This window comes from Mus pahari, chromosome 1 (assembly GCF_900095145.1).
Source record: "Mus pahari chromosome 1, PAHARI_EIJ_v1.1, whole genome shotgun sequence".
Lineage (NCBI taxonomy): Eukaryota > Metazoa > Chordata > Mammalia > Rodentia > Muridae > Mus > Mus pahari.
The window spans coordinates 93,920,993-93,941,067 of NC_034590.1; the positions used below are offsets into that span (position 1 = coordinate 93,920,993).

General features: G+C 42.6%; 1 protein-coding gene across 1 annotated transcript in view; it reads left to right on the top strand.

Annotated features, from left to right (window-relative positions):
• Positions 1-18,710, top strand: part of Hs3st4 (heparan sulfate-glucosamine 3-sulfotransferase 4) — a 420,165-nt gene extending 401,455 nt beyond the window's left edge. The window contains exon 2 of the mRNA XM_021212560.2: positions 17,729-18,710. Within this exon, the coding sequence (XP_021068219.1) occupies positions 17,729-18,365 (637 nt within the window). The 3' untranslated portion in view covers positions 18,366-18,710. The remainder of the gene's footprint in view (positions 1-17,728) is intronic.
• The last annotated feature ends 1,365 nt before the right edge of the window (positions 18,711-20,075 follow it).

The window sequence follows — 20,075 nt, forward strand, 5'->3', positions numbered from 1 at the left end:
GGGAAGGGAAGGGAAGGGAAGGGAAGGGAAGGGAAGCATGCATGACCATGCCAGCTGCCAGTTGCTCTACGAAAGAGTTTGGAGTGTCTGAGTACAGAGGAGAGGCCAGCGCTGACAGAACTCGGAATATTAGGTTTGAGGCTGGAGAAATGCTCAGAAAATAAGAGCACTTGCTGTTCTTTCAGAGGACCAGAGTTGGGCTCCCAGAACCCGTATACGGTGGCCCACAAACCTGCAAACCCAGCTCCAGGGTATTTGATACCTCTGTCCTCTGTGAACACTGCAGCCACATTCCCTCTCCACCCCACCACACACACAAAAAAACAAACCTTTTTTTTTTTTTAAGGAAAAAAATGTCTTAAAGTTAGAGAGACTATCAAGGATCTTGAGGAACATAAGATAGGGATTGAAATTTTATTTTAATATAGTGAGGAAGATTTGAGAGATTTTAAGTACAAGAGTGCTATATTGATAACTTACACACAGGGAGGGTTTTCCTGTGACACTTATATATTAGCTAATTTGATCCTCTGAAAAATCTGTTATTTTCAGTATGAAATTCATGATAGAAAAATTAAAGCTCTAAGAATTAAATAATAAACACCTAACAGTCTATAGGTAAAGCAGTTAGAGAGAAATATGAAGCAATGGTACTAGCAGCTGTGGCAATACTGAGACTGGAACCCAGGGCCTTGCAATGCTAAGCAAGTACTCTATCACTGGGCCATGTCCCCAGACCCAGAGGCCATCACCATACCTTCTGTGTGACACTAACCCCTTCTCAGCCAGTGCCAGCTTTTGAAAGTCCTTCTCAATGTGGATAATAGCATTATCTGAGAAATGGAACCAGATGGAACAGGCTATCAGAGCAGGAAGGCTGAAGCATGCAATGGGGTAAAGAAGTGACTCCCAGGGGATTATGGGAGGAGAGAAGAAGTTAAAATATGGTGTGCTTCTAAAGCAAAGGCACCCAAGAGACTCCCTGGGTGTTATTTATTGCCCCCTTATTCTTATAGTTATTGCCCCCCTTTTTCTCTGTAGCCCAACCTGATCTGGAACTCCGGGTCCTCCTGCCTCAGCCTCCTGCCTCAGCCTCTGCAGATACCTCTGCAGCACCTGACTGGAGCTGATGTGGAGCAGGGGACCTGCCCAGGTTCCCCTGGGCCAGCCTAGAGAGGCAATCTATACCAGATACAGGAAGGACGCTGGGGACTTTAGATCCAACAGGAGGGATCTGGCAGCTGGGGTCCTCCAGCAGATTATGAGTGCACTGGGCAAATGATGATTTCATTTTCCAGTGGACACCCTCCAGCCTTGACTTGGGCCATGCCTCTCTTATGTAAGGGTGAGTGTGGAAACGCAGTGTCATGGATCCATATTTAGGGTGAACCTAAAATTGAAGAGATGATGCTAAGTCGGGAGTGGATGGGACTTGGATGGAGAGAGGAGGGAGGGTGATGTAGTGAGAGATGTTGCTATTGGAGAGTATACTGGTGTGAGCACACGCTCCTTATCTTTCCTTCTCTCTCCCACCTTCCTCACTCTCCTTTTTTATTTCATTAGTCTGTTATTCAACAAATATTTATGGAGACTTGACTGGTTCCTGGCATACTCACAGTTCTGGGAGCTCAGAACACAAAAGAGACGAATCACTTACCACTTTGCTTCTTGGAGTTCCAGGGCAGAACAATGATACCCTAGAAAATGAACATGCATGAGAAATCATTTCAGAGAATAATTTCTATGGTGTTAGCAAATGGGGCTGGTTTGAAGAAGAGAGCAAGTCTCGTGGTTTTTTTTTTTTTTTGGGGGGGGGGGGTAGGAGGCCTTGTCCAAAAGGGGTAGGTAATATAATGTGAATACAAGATAATATAAATTATTGAAAGAGCAAGAGATCATTAATCCATTCATTTGTATGTATGAATACTAGATATTATAAAACTCTCCATAGCATAGTGCACATGTTCATGCATATCTTTCTAGATTGTACTGCTCTCTCTCCTAGCTGTCATCTCTCCATCTGTTACATGATCAGATTGATTGGCTGAAAAATCTGTTTAGTATTTCATGCACCTCAAGCTGTGAAAGGCAGGTCTAAATACAGACACAGTATGATGCACTAATTAATTTATGATTGTATTTTACATCATTGATGCTAGAGCTCTTGATTTGGGGATGCAACTTCTGAAGGAAACAGTTCAAGGGCAGCAGTGAAGACTCCTGCAGAAGCATTTTGTCAGAGTCTTGTCCCTACTGCCCTGGCTGCTGGGAACCAGAGGGGGCTTGTAGGTTTCTTTCATCGTATGCCTCAGTTGTAACCAAACCCCAGAACTGGTCCACAGTTCCTGGCAAAACATGCCTATGCTTCACAGCAGCATTTACACCTGTCACTCATAGAGACAGGTGCCTCCATCTTGCCTGACTTATTTTTACAAGCTTCCATAGCCAGGCATGACTGACCTCAGCAACACTTTCATAGATAAAACATCAAGTGCATTCAATGAACATTAACCATCTCACTGACTAGATACCCTGGGCCACACAGAAGAAACACAGATAACTTATTTACAAAAAGCCAAGATTCATTTTAAAGACACAAGGAGGCAGGAATCAAATGACCTCACCAGTAGCATGACTCCTAATATGTCATTCTCTGAGAGCATACAACGAGGAAATAGGATTCCTATGGAGAAGCAACAGCGATCCGCCTTTGTGGTGAGCAGTAAATTCCTTGGAGGTGTACTGAGAAGTGTGTCATAATTGTATAAAACATTTCTGATTGCTCTTGCTGTCCATCCTCGTTTTATTTGATGAGAAAACTGGGATTTGAGGTGGTTAAGTGCTTTTCCTATAGTCTTTCACACAGCAGAGCCAGAGTCCTAGGCAGTGGACATAGCAAGGGGAATATCATCTCAGTAGAGAAGATGCTGTTGCAGAGGGACTACTGCAAAGGGCCTGCTAGGCGAAGGACTAATCTCACAGATTGGATTGAATACATTGCAGACATCTGTCAGATTATCATGCTTCAACCCACAAATCAAAACACGGACACAATATAGACCAACCTAAAGAGCATAAGGGGTCACAAAGGCGGGTTGAAGTAGTCAGACCCTTGTCACTGGCAAAATGCCTGACACTTAAAAAAGTAGAAAGATTAGTTAAGAACACTGGCTCATATCTGTAATCTCATCAACTAGGAAGCCGAGACAGGAGATTCCGAACTTTGAGACCAGCCAGAGGAATATATGAGAGCCTGCTTCAATAAACAAGAGTGAAAAGAACAAGAAATCAATCTATTTCAACACATGGTTTTGGAGGGTTTGGTGCGGAATGGTAGGGAGGTCATGGAGGAACACAGTGCTCAGGTCCTGGCGCTCATGGAGCAGGGCTTCAGAACGCCCAGGGTTAGCAGGCTTCCTCTTTCTCTCTTTTATTTTTGAGATTGTAATTTAAATACAGCATTTCTCCCTTCCCTTGCTCTCTTCCATTTTCTCCCTCCAAACACTCTCATGTACACCTCGCTGCCCTTCTTAAACTCATGGCCTATTTTATCAGTTATTATTGTATGCATATATATGCAAATACATATGTGTTCCTAAATATAACCTGTTGAGTGTATATAATGTGGATCTTATGTGGGTTTCAAGCACTGGACAATCAGTCGTTATGCTCTTTCCAGGGGAAAGCCACCTCTCCCTTCCCAGGTTACTCGGTTACCTATGATTCTACATATTGGGTTGAGGCCTTGTGAGCTTTCTTCTTATCCACTTCTCATGTCCATTTTTTTTCCTTATTCATCTCATGTTTAGGCAGTCATGTTGGTGAGAATTTACTGGTGTCGTTTCTAATACTTACTAGAAGATACAATCTCAGAGCAAACTTCCTGATCCTCTAGCTCTTACAATCTTTCTGCCTCTTTTCTGAAATATTCTGAGCTTTAGGTTATGCGACTGTTTTGCAGATGTATCCATTGGGATTATACTCCACAACTCTACATTTTGACTGGTTATAGTTTTCTGTAGTGATCTCCATCTATCAGAAAGAGAAGATTCCTAGATGAAGGATGAAGACTACACTTATCTGTGGGTATAAAAACATGTTTTTAGGTTGGAGTTAGGGATTGTGCTAGTTTAATAAAACAGTGATTATAGACTCTTCCCCAATAATCATGACTTCACTAGCATTGAGTGATTAGCTAGGTTTCCAGATCTGGCCATGCTGTCCCTCTTATTGAGTGGGTCTTAAGTCCAATTAGAGAGAAGTTGTTACCACCATGATATTAGCATCACTACTGCACCTATAGGGTTAATGCTATTTTGATGAAGTTCATGGGTATGATAGCAAGTGGGGCTGTTGATTTTCTCCCACCTTTGTAAACTTGCATAGCCCCTTCTGATTCCAGGAAAGCTCATCCTTATGGAGAGCTGTTCAGATCAATCGAGTTCAGGGGCTTTTGAGCCATGTTTCTGAAGTATACAGTATCTTCACCAATAGATACTTACTTTCCATGTCTGGAGGGTAACCAAAGGCAACAGTAATAGGCTGTATGTTTTTGATAGCCTGTTAGAAAGCCCTGGCCAACAACTAAAAAGAGAGCTTCTCATGTCTGGTGCATTCTGCCATTTTTAATACCGTCTGCCTATGGGGCGATGCTAATTGCATTGAGAGCATGTCATCCATCTCAGTTAATCATCTCTAGAAACATTCTTATAGAAACATCTAGAAGTCTTCTCCACTAATTCCCTAGGCATCTTTTCATCGAATTAAGTTGACAAACAAGAGAAACCATTAGGCAGGAGTAATAAAGCAAAATGTAGACCAAGAAAAGGCAAGACTTGAATGAAAACCTGGCATGTTGGCAGTTGCCATCACAAACAGCCACATCTTCCTTCCCTCCCAGGTTAAGGTTTGCTGGGGACCCACACAGCTTGAGGGTGCAGGGCTTAGGCATTCGTCAGAGTGGTGGGTACCCTTAGGAAGAGCCTATGGGGCTTGGAACATAATCAGGATGCGGGTGAGAAGCAAGGAGGGGTGGCAGCATTCCTGAGGCCATGACAGCCTGACACACAGCTGAGAAGAAAGCAAGAGGTGAGATGGAGAGACCTGGAGGCCATCCTGCCACTCACTGTCTGTTAACTGTGAGCACAAAGGGCCTGAGCAGACAAGCTGGCACCTCTGTAATCAGCCCTTAATTGTTGCACTTGCCCTTTGAGATGCTGAGCCTGAGGATAGGAAATAAGATTGCAGATAGAAGTCAGGGTGCAGGGTTCTGCAGAGAGGCCCTCTTTGAATGTACATAAACAAAATATTAGACAAGTACATTCCAGATGGCATCCCCAGTCAGGGGCAGGTGATGTGTGTTTTAGCCTCTAATTTATTCAAAATAATGGAACAGCTTCTCTTAGGATATCTGGATAGGAAGTTCCATGCACAAAGGACAAAGTGCTAGACCACAGTGGTTCTCAACTTGTGGGTCATGATCCCTTTGGGGGGTCTAGTGACCCTTTCACTGGAGTTGCATATTGGATAGCCTACATATCAGATATTTACATTACTACTCATAACAATAGAAAAAATTGCGATTATGAAGTGGCAACAAAATAATTTTATCATTGGGGGGGGGTCAGATGAGAAACTGTACTAAAGGGTCAGAGATTGGGAAGATTAAGAACCACGGGGCTAGAGAAAGGTTACAGTTGGGCAGACACAGAGGCTGTAGGCGGTTCAGTTTTAAAGCCATTTTTTTCTACCTGTAAATTTAGGAAATATTGCAAGGAATGTCCACAACCCCACAAACACCAAACAGTGAGTACAAAGTTAGTCAATAAACTCTCTCATATGAACAGACACATGCACACACAGACAACTTTTTAAAGATATAGATTCGGCGATGACTCATTTACAAATGCATTTTAAAAGACTGTAGAATCCCCAGCTCTTTCTGACCACATGTGCTGTCTAAATAGAATGGAACTGAGAAGCCTTTGTCTGTCCCACATGGCTGTCTGTTGATGTTAAAGACAAGTGTCATATTGAGAAAGATTAGTGGACAGGAAAACACAGCAATACTTATCATTTGTGCAGCATGAAGCATGAGCCCTGGGTGGTACCTAAGGCCTGCCGAGTCGTGAGGATTTCTAGATGCTTAAGACTCAAGCATAGCAAAGAGAAGTATTTCTGGTACTGCCCTGGTCTATATGCCGCACTGAAGGGTTTGCCGATGAGGGTAAATCTGTATCTTTCAAGAGTTGTCTGTGTGTACTTGTGTGTGTTCATATGAGATGATTTATTGTTCTCTCAATTGGGGCTTCCACTTTTTAAGTGACTCTAGCTTGTGTCAAGTTGACGTGAAAAAACTATCCAACACCATGTTACACCCAGAAAGGCAGCCAGCTCTGTACATCCAATGCCAATACTAAGAAGCCCAACACCTCTGGCTTCCCACAGTCTTCTCCTCTTCACCAGCAAAGAAGTGACTATTGTCCAAGTTCAAGCACCCACAAGTATCTTTAATTTTCCCGACTCTTCATAGTTCTGAACCATATTCCTAGCATAACTCATATATGCATATCCAGTCTGTAAACACTGTATGGATTATTGTGTCCTAAATGCTTGGTGTCTGGTGATAGTAAACAATACTACTTTATGTAAAATGGATAAATTATTCCTTGACTCTTAGGTTTCAAGAGAGGTAATTATATTCTAATTCAAATTATATTTGCATTGAAACCTATAGCTCTTGTTTAAACAGAAGCTCTTACTTGGTCATTGTTCAGAGTCACAGAGGAGGGATCTAGCTTACATGTTGTCATAGAGGATCTGGGTCTATTGATGGATCCACCTCTCCTAAGCCACACTTATTAAAGACTCTGAACTGACACCACACAGCTAATAATCCTCTATCTGGGCATGACATTTAGTAGTTGAGATACTTACCATTCCAAGATGGAGCTTCTAGAATACTACACATTGTCTTAGCAGGTTGACAGCACTTATAGAAGTAATGTATACTTACACAGGCTTTAACGCAGGTCTGCCAATAGAGCAGCTGCTCTGGTTGGAGCACAGTTTGAGTCTGTGCCTCCAGAGTTCATGGTTTGAAATTTAATTGAGATACTAAGAAGATCAGAACTGAATCTTTCCATGATGTTCAGAAGTCAGCCTTTGGGTATTGGTTGTGATTAGAAAAGGTTACTAAGGTAAAGCTCCTGGTTTGAGTTCTGGTAGCTTTATAAAGGAAAGAGCAACTAGAGGCTATTTGTACATATGCATTCCCTCTAGTGATATGTATATGTGCTACCTTCAAAATAGCTTTAAAAAAGAAAAATAACTTAAGGGAGGACAGATTTATTTTTGATTCACAGTTTCTGAGACTTTCAGCTCACCATGGCAGAGAAGGGATGGTTGCATTTTCATGGTGGTGGCAGCATGTATTGGAAGCTCCTCACTTCACTTGGATCAGGAAGCTCAGAGTGGGACCAGAAACTAAGGCTGAGCTCTACCAACTATGCCTTGCCTCCCAAAGGCTACTCAGGCACTCAAAATTGTGACACCAGCTGTGAACAAACCTTCAAAAATGAACTTGTAGGGTACATTTCTGATTCAAGGCATAGCAGATAGATGTGTTGTGCAGTCTTTGAACTCTAACAGCCAGAAAGCCACCACCAGACACAAGCCCTCAGAACTCTACCTCCAGAACTATGAGTCAAAACAAACTTCTGTTCTTTCCAAGCTTCCCAGCCTCAGGTAAATGAACACAGTTGAACCCAAAGGAATTGACTCCATTTTAAGTCAACTGCATGAGGTACATATTACCACTATTTCAGTTTATAGCTGAGAAAAGCTAGGCAGAGATAAGCAAAGCAGCTTGTCCGAGATCTTATCTCTAATAAAAGGCACAGACTAGATTCAGTTCAAGGCTTAGACCAGTGGATCACAAGAGTGACTGGAACTTCCAAGAAAAAGTTGGCAATGCCTATGAACACATGTGGTCAGCATGTCTGTAGGGGCCTATGACCTGAAAGACAGTGGCCAGGGGTGCTACCTGACATTGTACACAGTACTGATTTTGAAATCCAGGGTAGACCCAGCTACTGACACTCAAGCTGCTCAGTGGCAGTGCCTGGGGTACCTCATCTTTATATATCACAAAGCACTGCAATGCTTACCTTCCTTAGAGATAAACATTATCTGATTCTTGGAAATACAGACAGGCTGCCCTTCCTGGTGATGAGGATGTGTGCAAGTGATGGTGGTAAGGCAGCACTAGGAATGAATTCCCACCTCTTTTCCAAATTTCACACACACACACACACACACACACACACACACACACACACACACACACACACAAAAGCATTTAATTAGGGGCTGGCTTACAGTTTCAGTGGTTTAGTCCATGATCTTCGTGGAGGGAAGCATTGTGGCAGGCAGACATAGAGCTGGCGCAGTAATTGAGAGCTTACATTGTACTGGCAAAATAGAGACAGTGAGAGAATGAGACTGGGCCTAGTGTGGACTTTTGAAACCTCAAAGCCCACTGCCAAGAGATACACCTCCTCCAACAAGGCCACACTGAAGTGGAAACTTGTGTGTTCTTTGGAAAGTTGGTTGGATGATGTTTTGCTGGGGCAAACACGTGAAAGAATGTTTAGGTGAAGTGGACATAGGTGAAAGGCTAAGGTGGACTTGTAAAGAAACATTTGGCTGAAACAAACATAGGTGAAAGAATGTTTTGTTAAAGCAAGTACATGAAAGGACATAAGGTGAAGGATTTTTCACTAACAACATATGTGTATTGGTCTGTCTTACATTGTATAATTGAACTCTATTTGTCTATAGAGAGATACATACAAAAATCTTTTGGTGGTATATTATTACTTGTTGTGGGTTTTTGTTTGTTTGTTTGTTTGTTTGTTTTTCTTTTGTCACTATTGTGGTCTTGGGCTGATTGGTAGAGTGATGTCAACTAAGACAGACTCATATGCTGAGGCAAGATCTGTGTTGAGGCAAGACCCATAGATGTCATGTGTTGTTTGGAGGGAGTATAAAGGGACTCCATGGACAGTGACAGAGGTTGAGCTTGACTTGTTGATAGAGCTAGCTGTGTAATGCTTGTTTGTCTCACATCTTTGATAACTTTCACTTTGCTGAGAGAGGCAGAGCCAAGAACTCCTGGTGTTCCTGCTGATCCCTCCTGCTGACATGTGCCAAGGCTGAGGCCTGGCTGTCTCTTTTAGGTAGAGCCACCACTGTTGAATTGTGTTTGCTCTCTCAACTCTACAAAACTGGACTGCTGATATATATCTGTAAAGTATTTGCAAGTAGATCGAGCTGTCATTGCTAACCTATAAATTAAACTGTCAATTTTTAGACAACACAGACGGAAGTTGCTCCAAAGAACCTTTCTAAACAGGGCCACCCCCACCCCCTGTATCCTTTCTTTTCCCCTACTCATGGTGGGTCGTGGGCTAAAAAGGAAGATAAAACTTTTTAAAACCATCATTAAAAATAGGTTTAAAAAAATTAAAGTTACACCGCACTTTCTAATCTTTCCTAATAAACTAGAAGCCAAGCATGCCAATATATAAGCCTTTAGGGGCCATTCTTAATCAAAGTACAGCATTCAGGTAGTTCTTTGGAGACAAAAACCAAACCCCAAAGCCAACCACCTCAATAAGAATCAGAGCCATCCTAGTCCTGATAGATCTCTGCTAATTTGGCACAAACTTCAGAACAGAAACATGGCTAAGACCTGAGGTTATTGTTTTCTTCAGAACTGTGATTGTATGACATTTAGACCCAGGGTGTTTTCCTTATTGTTTTATGATCCTTCCTTACATATTATTGTGTCTCACCTTCCACTTCCTTCTTCTTCACACTCCATTTATCATAATCTTCATCATTTCCTGCTCAGCTCACAGCTTTCTGGCCTCCTCCTCCTCCCTGTGAAGGCATACGTCAAGGTAGAGGAGATGCAGCTACAGAGTCATCTCCCTGGGACCACCCCAGAAACGCTCCATCCCAGCTTCCTCTCCAGGAACTTAGTGTGTTAAACATCAGGGACCACACCTGCTTTTTACCCCAACATGTGCTTAGCCCCTTGTATATAATAATCACCAACAGATACTTCATTGAATTAATGAGAAGTGACCTTGAAACACATCCCTTTTTATGTACAACAACTGGGGGGGGGGTTCCTAAGGAAGAAACATTTGTGCCCTAAATTCATTCAGTAAGTTGACTGTTAACTCAGACCTGTAGCCCAGAACCTTCTTTTGCTTCTAGCTTAGAGCAGTGTGGTTCCCAAACATGCAGATTTCCTCCATCATCTGTATATGAATGCAGTTTTCAAATGGATCACACTTGCTTTTTCATCAACTTGGGTGTGAATACCCAACATATCTGGGAAAGGCACATGAATCATTGGGCAAGATTCATTTTTCTCTCTGAAACATGACGTTCTCCATCTTTATAACTGGCTCAGTGAGTCCCAGGGGCCTGGAAGGTTAAACCAGGGTAATGTAACACAGTTGCTTCACTGGCTGTTAACTGTGTTTCTTCCCTAGCTGAAGAGAAGCCAAACCCACCTCCTGCCCTTGTTTTAACCACTATTTTTGTGGGTGATAGTTCATCAGGAAGGCTTAGAAAATATTGCTAATTTATGCGCCATTTATTCCACTAGACAATGCATTTGGGAAAGTGTAAGATGCCCACACACTTGCAATTCAGGGACGCTAAAGGCGAGCTCTGCACTGACCCTGCCAGGGAGAATGGGCACTTTATATCTCATATGGTTGACTGCTTTCTCCCTCAGTGTTCATGATGGTGTCCATTTGCTTCAGTTGAGGAGGCCCTGGAGGGAGATATTACAAATTGAATGATGTAGCTTGATCTGACAAGAATTTCTAGGGATTCTGTCCTGGGTTCCGTGCTTCACAGTAGTACACCACTTTCACAGGTCATGGAATGATTTTAAAATGTCATATTTTAAAGTTCTACTTTGATACTAACACAGTGACTTTGGGACAGTTATGCCACTTTGCTGAGCCCCTGCAATGTGGTACTTGTCAAGAAGTAACCAAAAGGGTAGGCTATGGTACTAGGCAAAACGTAAAGTTGAATTTGCCTTCTACCTCTTGAAACTATGAACAAACGAATCAGCATTACCAGACTTCAGTTTTCTGATCTCTAGATTATAAGGGTACAAACTTCAAAAGAGATTTTTAAAAATCAACATCAAATGTATAGAGAATCCATGCGAATCACTCACTAGATATTAACTCATTTAATAAATCCCTGTGAAAAGGCAATTATTCATGTAATGATTGCTCTTCAGATAATAGAAATGAGGCATTGCAGGTGCTTCTGGACTTACAGTGGGGACACACTTAATGAATTCATCAGAAGTTTAATGTATCGGAAGTTAACAATGCATTGTTTTTTAGATAGGCTCACATGCCCTCAGAACTGGCCTCAAATTTGCTGAGTAGCTATAATTAACCTGGGACTTTTGATCCTTTTGACAAGTGCTAGGACAACACAACCGTAACATTCGTGCCTTTACTGGGCACCAAACTACAGGCTGTGAGAGCTGCTGACAGCTTGGGTAGAGTGATTCTCACTTCAGGACTCTATGGTGATGCTGATGTCACGGCTGCTCTGAGCATCCTGGGTATTGTTAACGAGCTCTTCAAAGGCCAGATGTGGCATTTTCTCACCATATGGTCCACAGTAAAGTACATGGCCCTTCATTCAGTGATGGTATGATGCAGGCTTGCTGACCCCATACATGGAAAATCTAATCTAAGGAGCATGTGATCCAGTTTCATCCAGTTTTCCCAACTCCCCAGGGAGTTTTTTTGTGTATCACTCCCATAATAACCCGATGACTACAAATAGCCATAGAGCATTACATGGTCGTATTTACCATTTTAAGTACTAAGAACACACTAGGGAAAAGCATTGCTCTGTATCATAGAGAACTGAGACTAGCTATGCAGGACCTGGGAATCAATTCTGTTGTGGTTCTTTGGTTGTGTATTTGCTTTTACAATGCAAGAGAACAAATTAAGGGTTTTGTGCATGGTATGTGCTAAGCTAGCCCTTTACTGCTGAGCTTTACTTACTTCAGCCCAGTCTACTTTAGGTCTTTATTGTCATCTCAGTAATGCAAGGACTCCGTGGGGACAGGGGCAGTGGGAGTTAGTAAGATGCTGAGATGTGTTAGAGCAGTTATGTAGCATGGGAAATGTCCTGAATTTCCTGAATTTTCAATCTCAAGCTCTGTACCCAACCTAAAATATACAATGAAAGAAAATAGGAGTTAGTAAAAACCTTTGAGAAAATTAACTTTTTGATACAACAAACATTTACATTTTTTTCCTGCTTGAGAATTCAATGCATAGACAAAGAACTGGCCTGAGTATCTGCTGGTGACTAGCAGAAGACCGATATATAGACATTGAGCTCTTACTTGCCAGCAGATGGAATATGCACATAGAAGATGAGTGCTCATCTCCAATCCAGGTCTTTCTCTGGGGTTCAGACTACCATGGTTTCAGACTGTGGATTTCAGACTCCCAAGTTGTCGGGTCCACCTGAGTACATAACAGATATTCCATGTTCCAAATTCAAAGTCAGCGCTGTTGTCTTCCATTTCACAGCTGCTTGCTTTACAGGGTTCTCCTTAACCAGATTATCAGTTCACCATGCTGCTGCCAGTGCTCCTGAACACCTCTCCTTTACCTCAATCTTCCCATCCATAAGGATGATGGATGCTTATTCATATGGACTACTGCCACTTCTATCCATAGCCTTGACATAGCTTCTGAGCATGCTGCCTTTGAAACACATACAGTCTTCTCTGGTCTCACCAGTCAACCAGAAAAGACAATTATGTATGAATCACACTCTAGTCCTGGCTCTCTTCAGTGGATTCTTGTCATATACAAAAGAATCCTTCTGCCTTCCTTGGATCTGTTAGGCCCTCTAGGATTTGGTCCCCACCCATCTTTCCTGACCTTATTGTCTAACTCTCTTACATTTTCTAACTCCCTCCAGCATCCCTGGCCTTTCTCTTGTTCCTCACATACGCCACGATGTGAGAACATGGGCACATTGAAATGTCAGACCCTGCTGAGAAGAACTTAATTAAAAAGTAGAAAAGAAAAGAGAAATTGAGGGGTGAAAAGCTTCAAGAAGGTGGGAAGGATAAGACTCTAAGCCCAGGTGGAAATTTTTTATATCCGATACAAGAAATACCTCAGCTAGCTTCAGTCTCAGTCTTTCTCCCCCTCCCCCAACTCTCTCTATGCATATGTATGTTTTCTCTCTCTCTCTCTCTCTCTCTCTCTCTCTCTCTCTCTCTCTCTCTCTCTCTCTCTCTCTGTGTGTGTGTATGTATGTATGTATGTATGTATGAATGCAGGTGTGCTGTGTATATACAAATGTGCACCTGTATATATGGGGGTCAACCTCGGTTGTTTTTCCTCAGGGCCACCTCCCTTGTTTTTTGAGACAGAGTCTCTCATTAGCCTGGGGCTTTTCAAGTAGGCTAAGGTGGCTGACTAGAGAGCCTCATGGTTCTACTTGTCTTTGCCTCTAGAGTCTAAAAATGTAAGCATGTGCCACCACATCCAGGTTTTAAAAACTGTGAGTCCTGGGAAGGGGAGTCAAACTTAGGTTCCATTGTTTGTGATAAGCACTTTAGCGACTGAGCAAACCACCCAATCCTACTTCCTACAGCGTTACAGGGAGAGGAGACCAAGGCAGTGTAGAAATAGTTGCTGGATCAGAGGCCCAGATGAGAGATCTAGGGAGGAGAAAGAGCAACAAAACATTACGATAAAACTTATCCAGAACTGGCCTTTGCTTCGGAGAACAGATGAATAGCTTGGCAGTCAACCAATTAACTTCTGAATAACTTACCTGTTGGACAAAACATTCAACAGTTTCCTTTATGGTGAGACTTTCGATTCTGTGCCTGCTTCCTTCTGTATGGTACTGGGAAAGTAATGATACCTGCTCTGTTGATAAAAACGGATAATTATATGTCACTATAATACTCTTTTTGCCAGAAGTCACAGCTAGGCTGCATGCTCCAACCTCGTCTTATCAACCATTATACTACTAGTAAATACTCATTCATGACACGAACAAATGGATGAGTGATGAGTGAAGGAATGAAAGGCTGAGTTTTAGAAGAGGGAGAACCATTGGTTTGGAGAATTAGGAGAAGCCACTGGAGACTTTTTTCACTGGCAAAGGAACAGTTGGATCTTAAATCAGCGATCCAGTCTTGCTTACCATGGATGCCCAGCGGTGGGAATGCACTTGAATTACATGCTTGTCCCATTCGCCTGCAGCAAGATGATCAGAGCCACTGAGACTCCTCTTCTGCCGCTGCTTTCCTCACTGTTCCTCGCCTTCTACTCCCTTTACACTAAATACGGAGCTGGGCAGGTCTTCAGCCTACTGTATTCCCTGGCATGGAGGTTGGGAACCACTTTATCTCAGATGATTTGGATAAAAGATTCAAGATCCACATGGGTCTTGGCAGACTGTCAATTAGCCAGAGGTGATGATTTGAATGGGACATAATGCAAAGTTAACACTGAGATCTACTGAATGAATACAAAGAACGGAGAGGAGGAGTTACGGCTGCTTCCATACTGAGGAGAAATGCAACGAGATAGACATGGAAAGGAGCAACCCAGGGACCAAAATCTGGGGGAGGCCATGCAAAACTAACATTTTCCAGGACATTATATTTTGTCAACATTTATTTAATGTTTTGTAATATATGTTCCTGGTTGGCCATCAATCTCTAGATCAAGAATTGGCCTCATTCTAGATCAGATCTTCCATTCGGTTTTTCCATTCAGTCAAATGTAAGGTTTTCCTTCTGCCCTTCCATAAGAATTGCTCTGAAAATGATCACAGACAGCCAGCTTAAGTGAAAATAAGATTCTGGCATTCATGAGGTGCTCTCTTGAGCGATCCACCTGCATTATCACATTTAGACTTCATCTCAGTCCTTTGAGCATGGAATTTTATTAGCTCCATCTTTTAGGTGAGAGACTGAGGTTGAGAATGGGGTAAGGGGCTTCACTGGGACAAAGATCATCAGAGCTTTCCGGTTATTGGATTAGGCAGGTCTACTTTCAAAGGCTGTTCCCTACCCTCACGCTTCCAAATGAGTTACTGGCTCATACATAAACACACAGACACAGACACACAGACACACAGATACACAGACACACACACACACAGATACACAGACACACACACACACACACACACACACACAAGCGTACACACATAGACACTGGCAATACTGTGGAGACTATGTCATCTCCAAACAAAACATGCTTACTGATGGCCATGCCTGTGGCTTTCACCTAAAAACTACATCCTGCCCAACCAGTGTACTCTAACAAGGTCTAGTTCTAGCAAATTCTTCTACCAGACAAATTCCTCTTGATTAATAAAGGAGCTTGCTGTGGAAGCTCAAAACCCAGCAGCAATTAATTATTGACAGAGCATGTGAATTAGAGATAAAAGAAGTCATTCTTTCTTCACGCAAGTGATAGTAAATAAATTTAATTACGGTAGGAGAGGCTAAGGGATCTTCGTCTGAATTAAGTTTTATTAGCTGAGACATTTAAAAGCATGTCATCATAACAAAGAGGTCTTGTGTAATCCTGAATGTACCACTTTGGTTAACACACAGAAGTGAATGGATTTAATGGAGCACCTGGTGGCAGATGGCCCACTGTACCATCAGGTATTGAAATTGAACATGTTTATCCTCAATTAGCACTGGTCTCCATATGCCTATAGCAAACTGACTGCATAATAATATCCTGAGCCATATTTTTGGTCACCGATTGGCCCTCTGCTTTGGGTTGGAGGTAGTAGCATCAAAGGAAAGCATGGATATAGAGTTGGTGATGAAAGTGTTTTTGTCAAAGAGACTGGTAGACAAGAACCATGGTGCAGGGTCTGTGTTAGTCTGCAACTTTTCATTATTATAACAAACACCTACTACAGTCAACTTTGTAAGAAGAAAGGTTTATTGTGGCTTTTGGTTTCAGAGATTCCAATCCATGGTTGCTTTGCCTTATTTGGGAAGGGGGGAGTGGTCTGTGGCAACCCAGCTCATTATGAGAGTAGTATATGTTAGGGGAAGCCTGTTTACTGCGTGGCCAGGACAGCAAAGTGAGAAAAAAGATAGGGGAGATGCTGGGGTCTTAGCTTGCCCTTTAATTAATTTTATTTAGATTTTTATTTTGTATATGTGCTTTTGCCTCCATGTATGTATGTGCACCTCTGGTGCCTACAGAATTTATAAAATTGTATTTATAAAATTGGCTGTTGGATCTTCTGGAATTGGAGTTTCAGATAGTTGTGAGCCATCACACAAACACATGCTGGGAACCAAACCTAGTCCTCTGCAAGAGCAGCAAGTGCTTTTAACCACTGAGCCACCCTGACAGCCTCTTAATATGCCCTAAGCAGCATTCCAAAGACCTAACCACCTCTCTAGGCTCCACCCATGAGGACTCCACCATCCTACCCAATCTGGAGATGAAGCCTTTAATATATGGGGGACGGGGAGGTAGGGGGTCGGGGTATTCAAGATCCCTCTATGAGAGGTTTGCTGGGCAAACTTGGATGCAAAAAAATAAATAAAAGAAAATTGTATATGTTGAACCAGGCCTATGCTTGCATGCTATGTCATTTTGTTCTCAAATGAACTTAAGGTGACTAAAGAGGTCAAGAGGTCAAGGCATGTGGATAGTTTTCTGAGGACAGAAAGCTTACCTGATGTCTTCGTTCATTCTTTATCCTTGGGCTTTTTTTTTTTTTTTAACATTTATTATAACACTGTTTTATACTAAATCAGGGGTCAGAAAACCTCTTTAAGAAGCAAAATAATGCACATTTTAGGTTCTGTGTGCCACATACCTGTTGCATCAACCAATTTCACTATTTATTGTATAAAAGCAGCCCATAAACAATATGTAAATGAGCAAGTATGGCTGTGTCCCAATGAAGGTTTATTTACAAGCACTGAAATATAAATTCTGCATAATTTTCATGTATCATTCAATGCTGCTATTACTATCATTTGGGCTTTTTCCCACAGCCATTTAAAGGTTATAAATCCTTCTTAGCTGTGACTCACATACAAACAGGAGGCAAGGAGAATTTGCCAACCCTGGACTAGATAATCTTTGAGGTCTTGTTGAGCGCAAACATTTCCTGAAAGCTACGACAACAATTATAAAACCCTTAATTTACTGAGCTCATGCACACAAGAGATTCCATGCTAAATGCTTTTCAAACATTATCTCCCTTAATCCTCATACTACAGTGTGAAGTCGTTGCTATCATTACCTCCATTTCAGAGATTATAAAACTAATATGTAAGGAAATTAAGGGCATATCTAGGTTAAATACAACTGGTAAGAGGTAGAAAGGCAGTTTAAACCCGGGAATACAAGCTTCCCAAGGAGTAATGCATACATCTTATGCTGCCTTTTCTGATAATTACATAGTCAAGCCAACATTTGGGACATAGAGACAGAACTGCCCAGTGCTCCTCTGCTCTATTTGGTGGTTCCTACCTAGGCTATGTGTTGCATATAATTTGTGCAAAGATACTAAAAATATCTTGGGTATAGTAATAACCACTGCATTTCCTCTTTCTTTGTTCTTCTAGAAATGTGATGCCTAAGACATTGGATGGGCAGATAACTATGGAGAAGACCCCCAGTTATTTTGTGACGAATGAGGCTCCCAAGCGCATCCACTCTATGGCCAAGGATATCAAACTCATTGTGGTGGTACGGAACCCAGTGACCAGGGCCATTTCTGACTACACCCAGACACTGTCAAAAAAGCCAGAGATTCCCACCTTTGAGGTGCTGGCCTTCAAAAACCGGACCCTGGGGCTGATTGACGCCTCCTGGAGCGCCATTCGCATTGGGATCTATGCCTTGCACCTGGAGAACTGGCTACAGTACTTTCCCCTTTCTCAGATCCTGTTTGTCAGTGGTGAGCGACTCATAGTGGACCCTGCAGGGGAGATGGCCAAGGTCCAGGATTTCCTGGGCCTCAAGCGTGTGGTGACTGAGAAGCACTTTTACTTCAACAAAACCAAGGGGTTCCCCTGCCTGAAGAAGCCAGAAGACAGCAGCGCCCCAAGATGTTTGGGCAAGAGCAAAGGTCGGACTCATCCCCGAATTGACCCAGATGTCATCCATAGACTTCGGAAATTCTACAAACCCTTCAACATGATGTTTTACCAAATGACTGGTCAAGATTTCCAGTGGGAACAGGAAGAGGGTGATAAGTGAGGCTGATGGTGTGGAGGGAAGGCTAATGAATAGCAAGGATACTCTTTAGCAGAGTCCCAAATCCCCCAGGATCAGAAGTGTCAGCCATGCTGGAGTAGCAAGCAGATTGCCAACCTGATCCATTCAGGTTACATCCAGTGTCGTACACTTAGGCAGAGGTATAGATCTCATGGCATCCCTGTGGAGGAACCAACAATGTCTGGTTGACCAGATGGCTAATAAAATCCACCATGAATAGTATCTTCTACTAGTTAATAGTTAAACAGGATAAACACCTTCCAGTGTCACAGACAGATGCTATGTTGAGTGTAAGAAAGAAAGAGAGAGAGAGAGAGAAAGAGAGAGAGAGAGAGAGAGAGAGAAAAGAAGGAAGGAAGGAAGGAAGGAAGGAAGGAAGGAAGGAAGGAAGGAAGGAAGGAAGGAAGAAAGGAAGGTGTACTTTGCAGGAGCTCTTATTATAGACTTGGGAGTCTGGATTCTAGCCTTGTATTTAATCCCTGGTACATAAACTTCTGCTCTGGCATCTCTCCAGAATGCTTTTTGTGACTGAGAGCACCAAGACTCCCAGGGAGCAATAGCCTCCCTCCAAGGTCTGTCTAGCCTTCCCATCAAAGGCCTCATCCCACAACCCTTTGATTCCCTCTCTCCCCACAATATGAAGGCAAAGGCATGCACGTATGTTCTTCACCAAAATAAAATAAAATAAAACAAAAACAAAAACAAAACGTAGCCTACACCCCTAGAGCCTTCTATCCGAGAGCCATCCAAAGTGCTTCTCTCTCTTCTTGAGCATTCTAAATTACAGAGAAGCTCAGCACACATCCCCTTGCTGGCATCTGGCCTACGTGGATGCTCCCAGAACAGGAGAGAGCATCTGTGTTTTGAGCCCTGAGGTTGGCAAAGATGAATGCTTATAACTGTGGGTATCAGGTAAACCCCAGCCTCTTGGTGGGTGGCCCCGGATCTGAAGACCCTTGTTCCTAAGGATTGTGGTCCTGGGGCATGCTCTAAGGGACAGGCTCTGCCCTAGAGGCAAAGACAGAGCTTGCTTGTTAGTTGTTCACAGTCACCCTTCCAGATGCGAAGAGGAAGGGAGGACCCAATGTTTTTGTTTGTCTCGCTGCTGCCCCCTCAGGGTCACCTCATGGTTCATTTTTCTCTACTCAGAGATGGCATTCATTGGGCCATTGGCAAGAATGCTGCTGCTTTGCAGTGTGAAGTGGGTGGGGGAGGGCAAGGACTGTCTGCAGACATCCTTTTCAAGGGCTGCCAAATAAAGTGTCCCTTCCCATTAGTATGGTTCAATTAAAACACAACGTTTGACATAAAGCACTTGTTTCTCAGATCTCCAAAGCCAGAAATTGTAGTAAAATTGGAAATGTGTATGAGTGGGGAGAGTTGAATCTGTTCAGCTGTTATTAAACTGTCATTTCTCCCACTAAATGGAAACTGTGTTGTTATAAAGCTTAATGCAACCTGATTGATGGTTTTTGATGGTGTGTTTGTATTGGTCACTTCTTGCCCACCCATACCCCTACCCTGGATGGCAGGGAATAGATAGACTAGTTTCCTGAGTCTTTGAGGAATTCTATGTGCAAGGCAGGATGTTTCTTTCAGAAACATAAACACTATGGCTGGGGAAAAGGTATAGATTTTCATCACCCTGTTTGCCACAGACTGATAAACCACATTCAGAAGCAGCTGCACAAA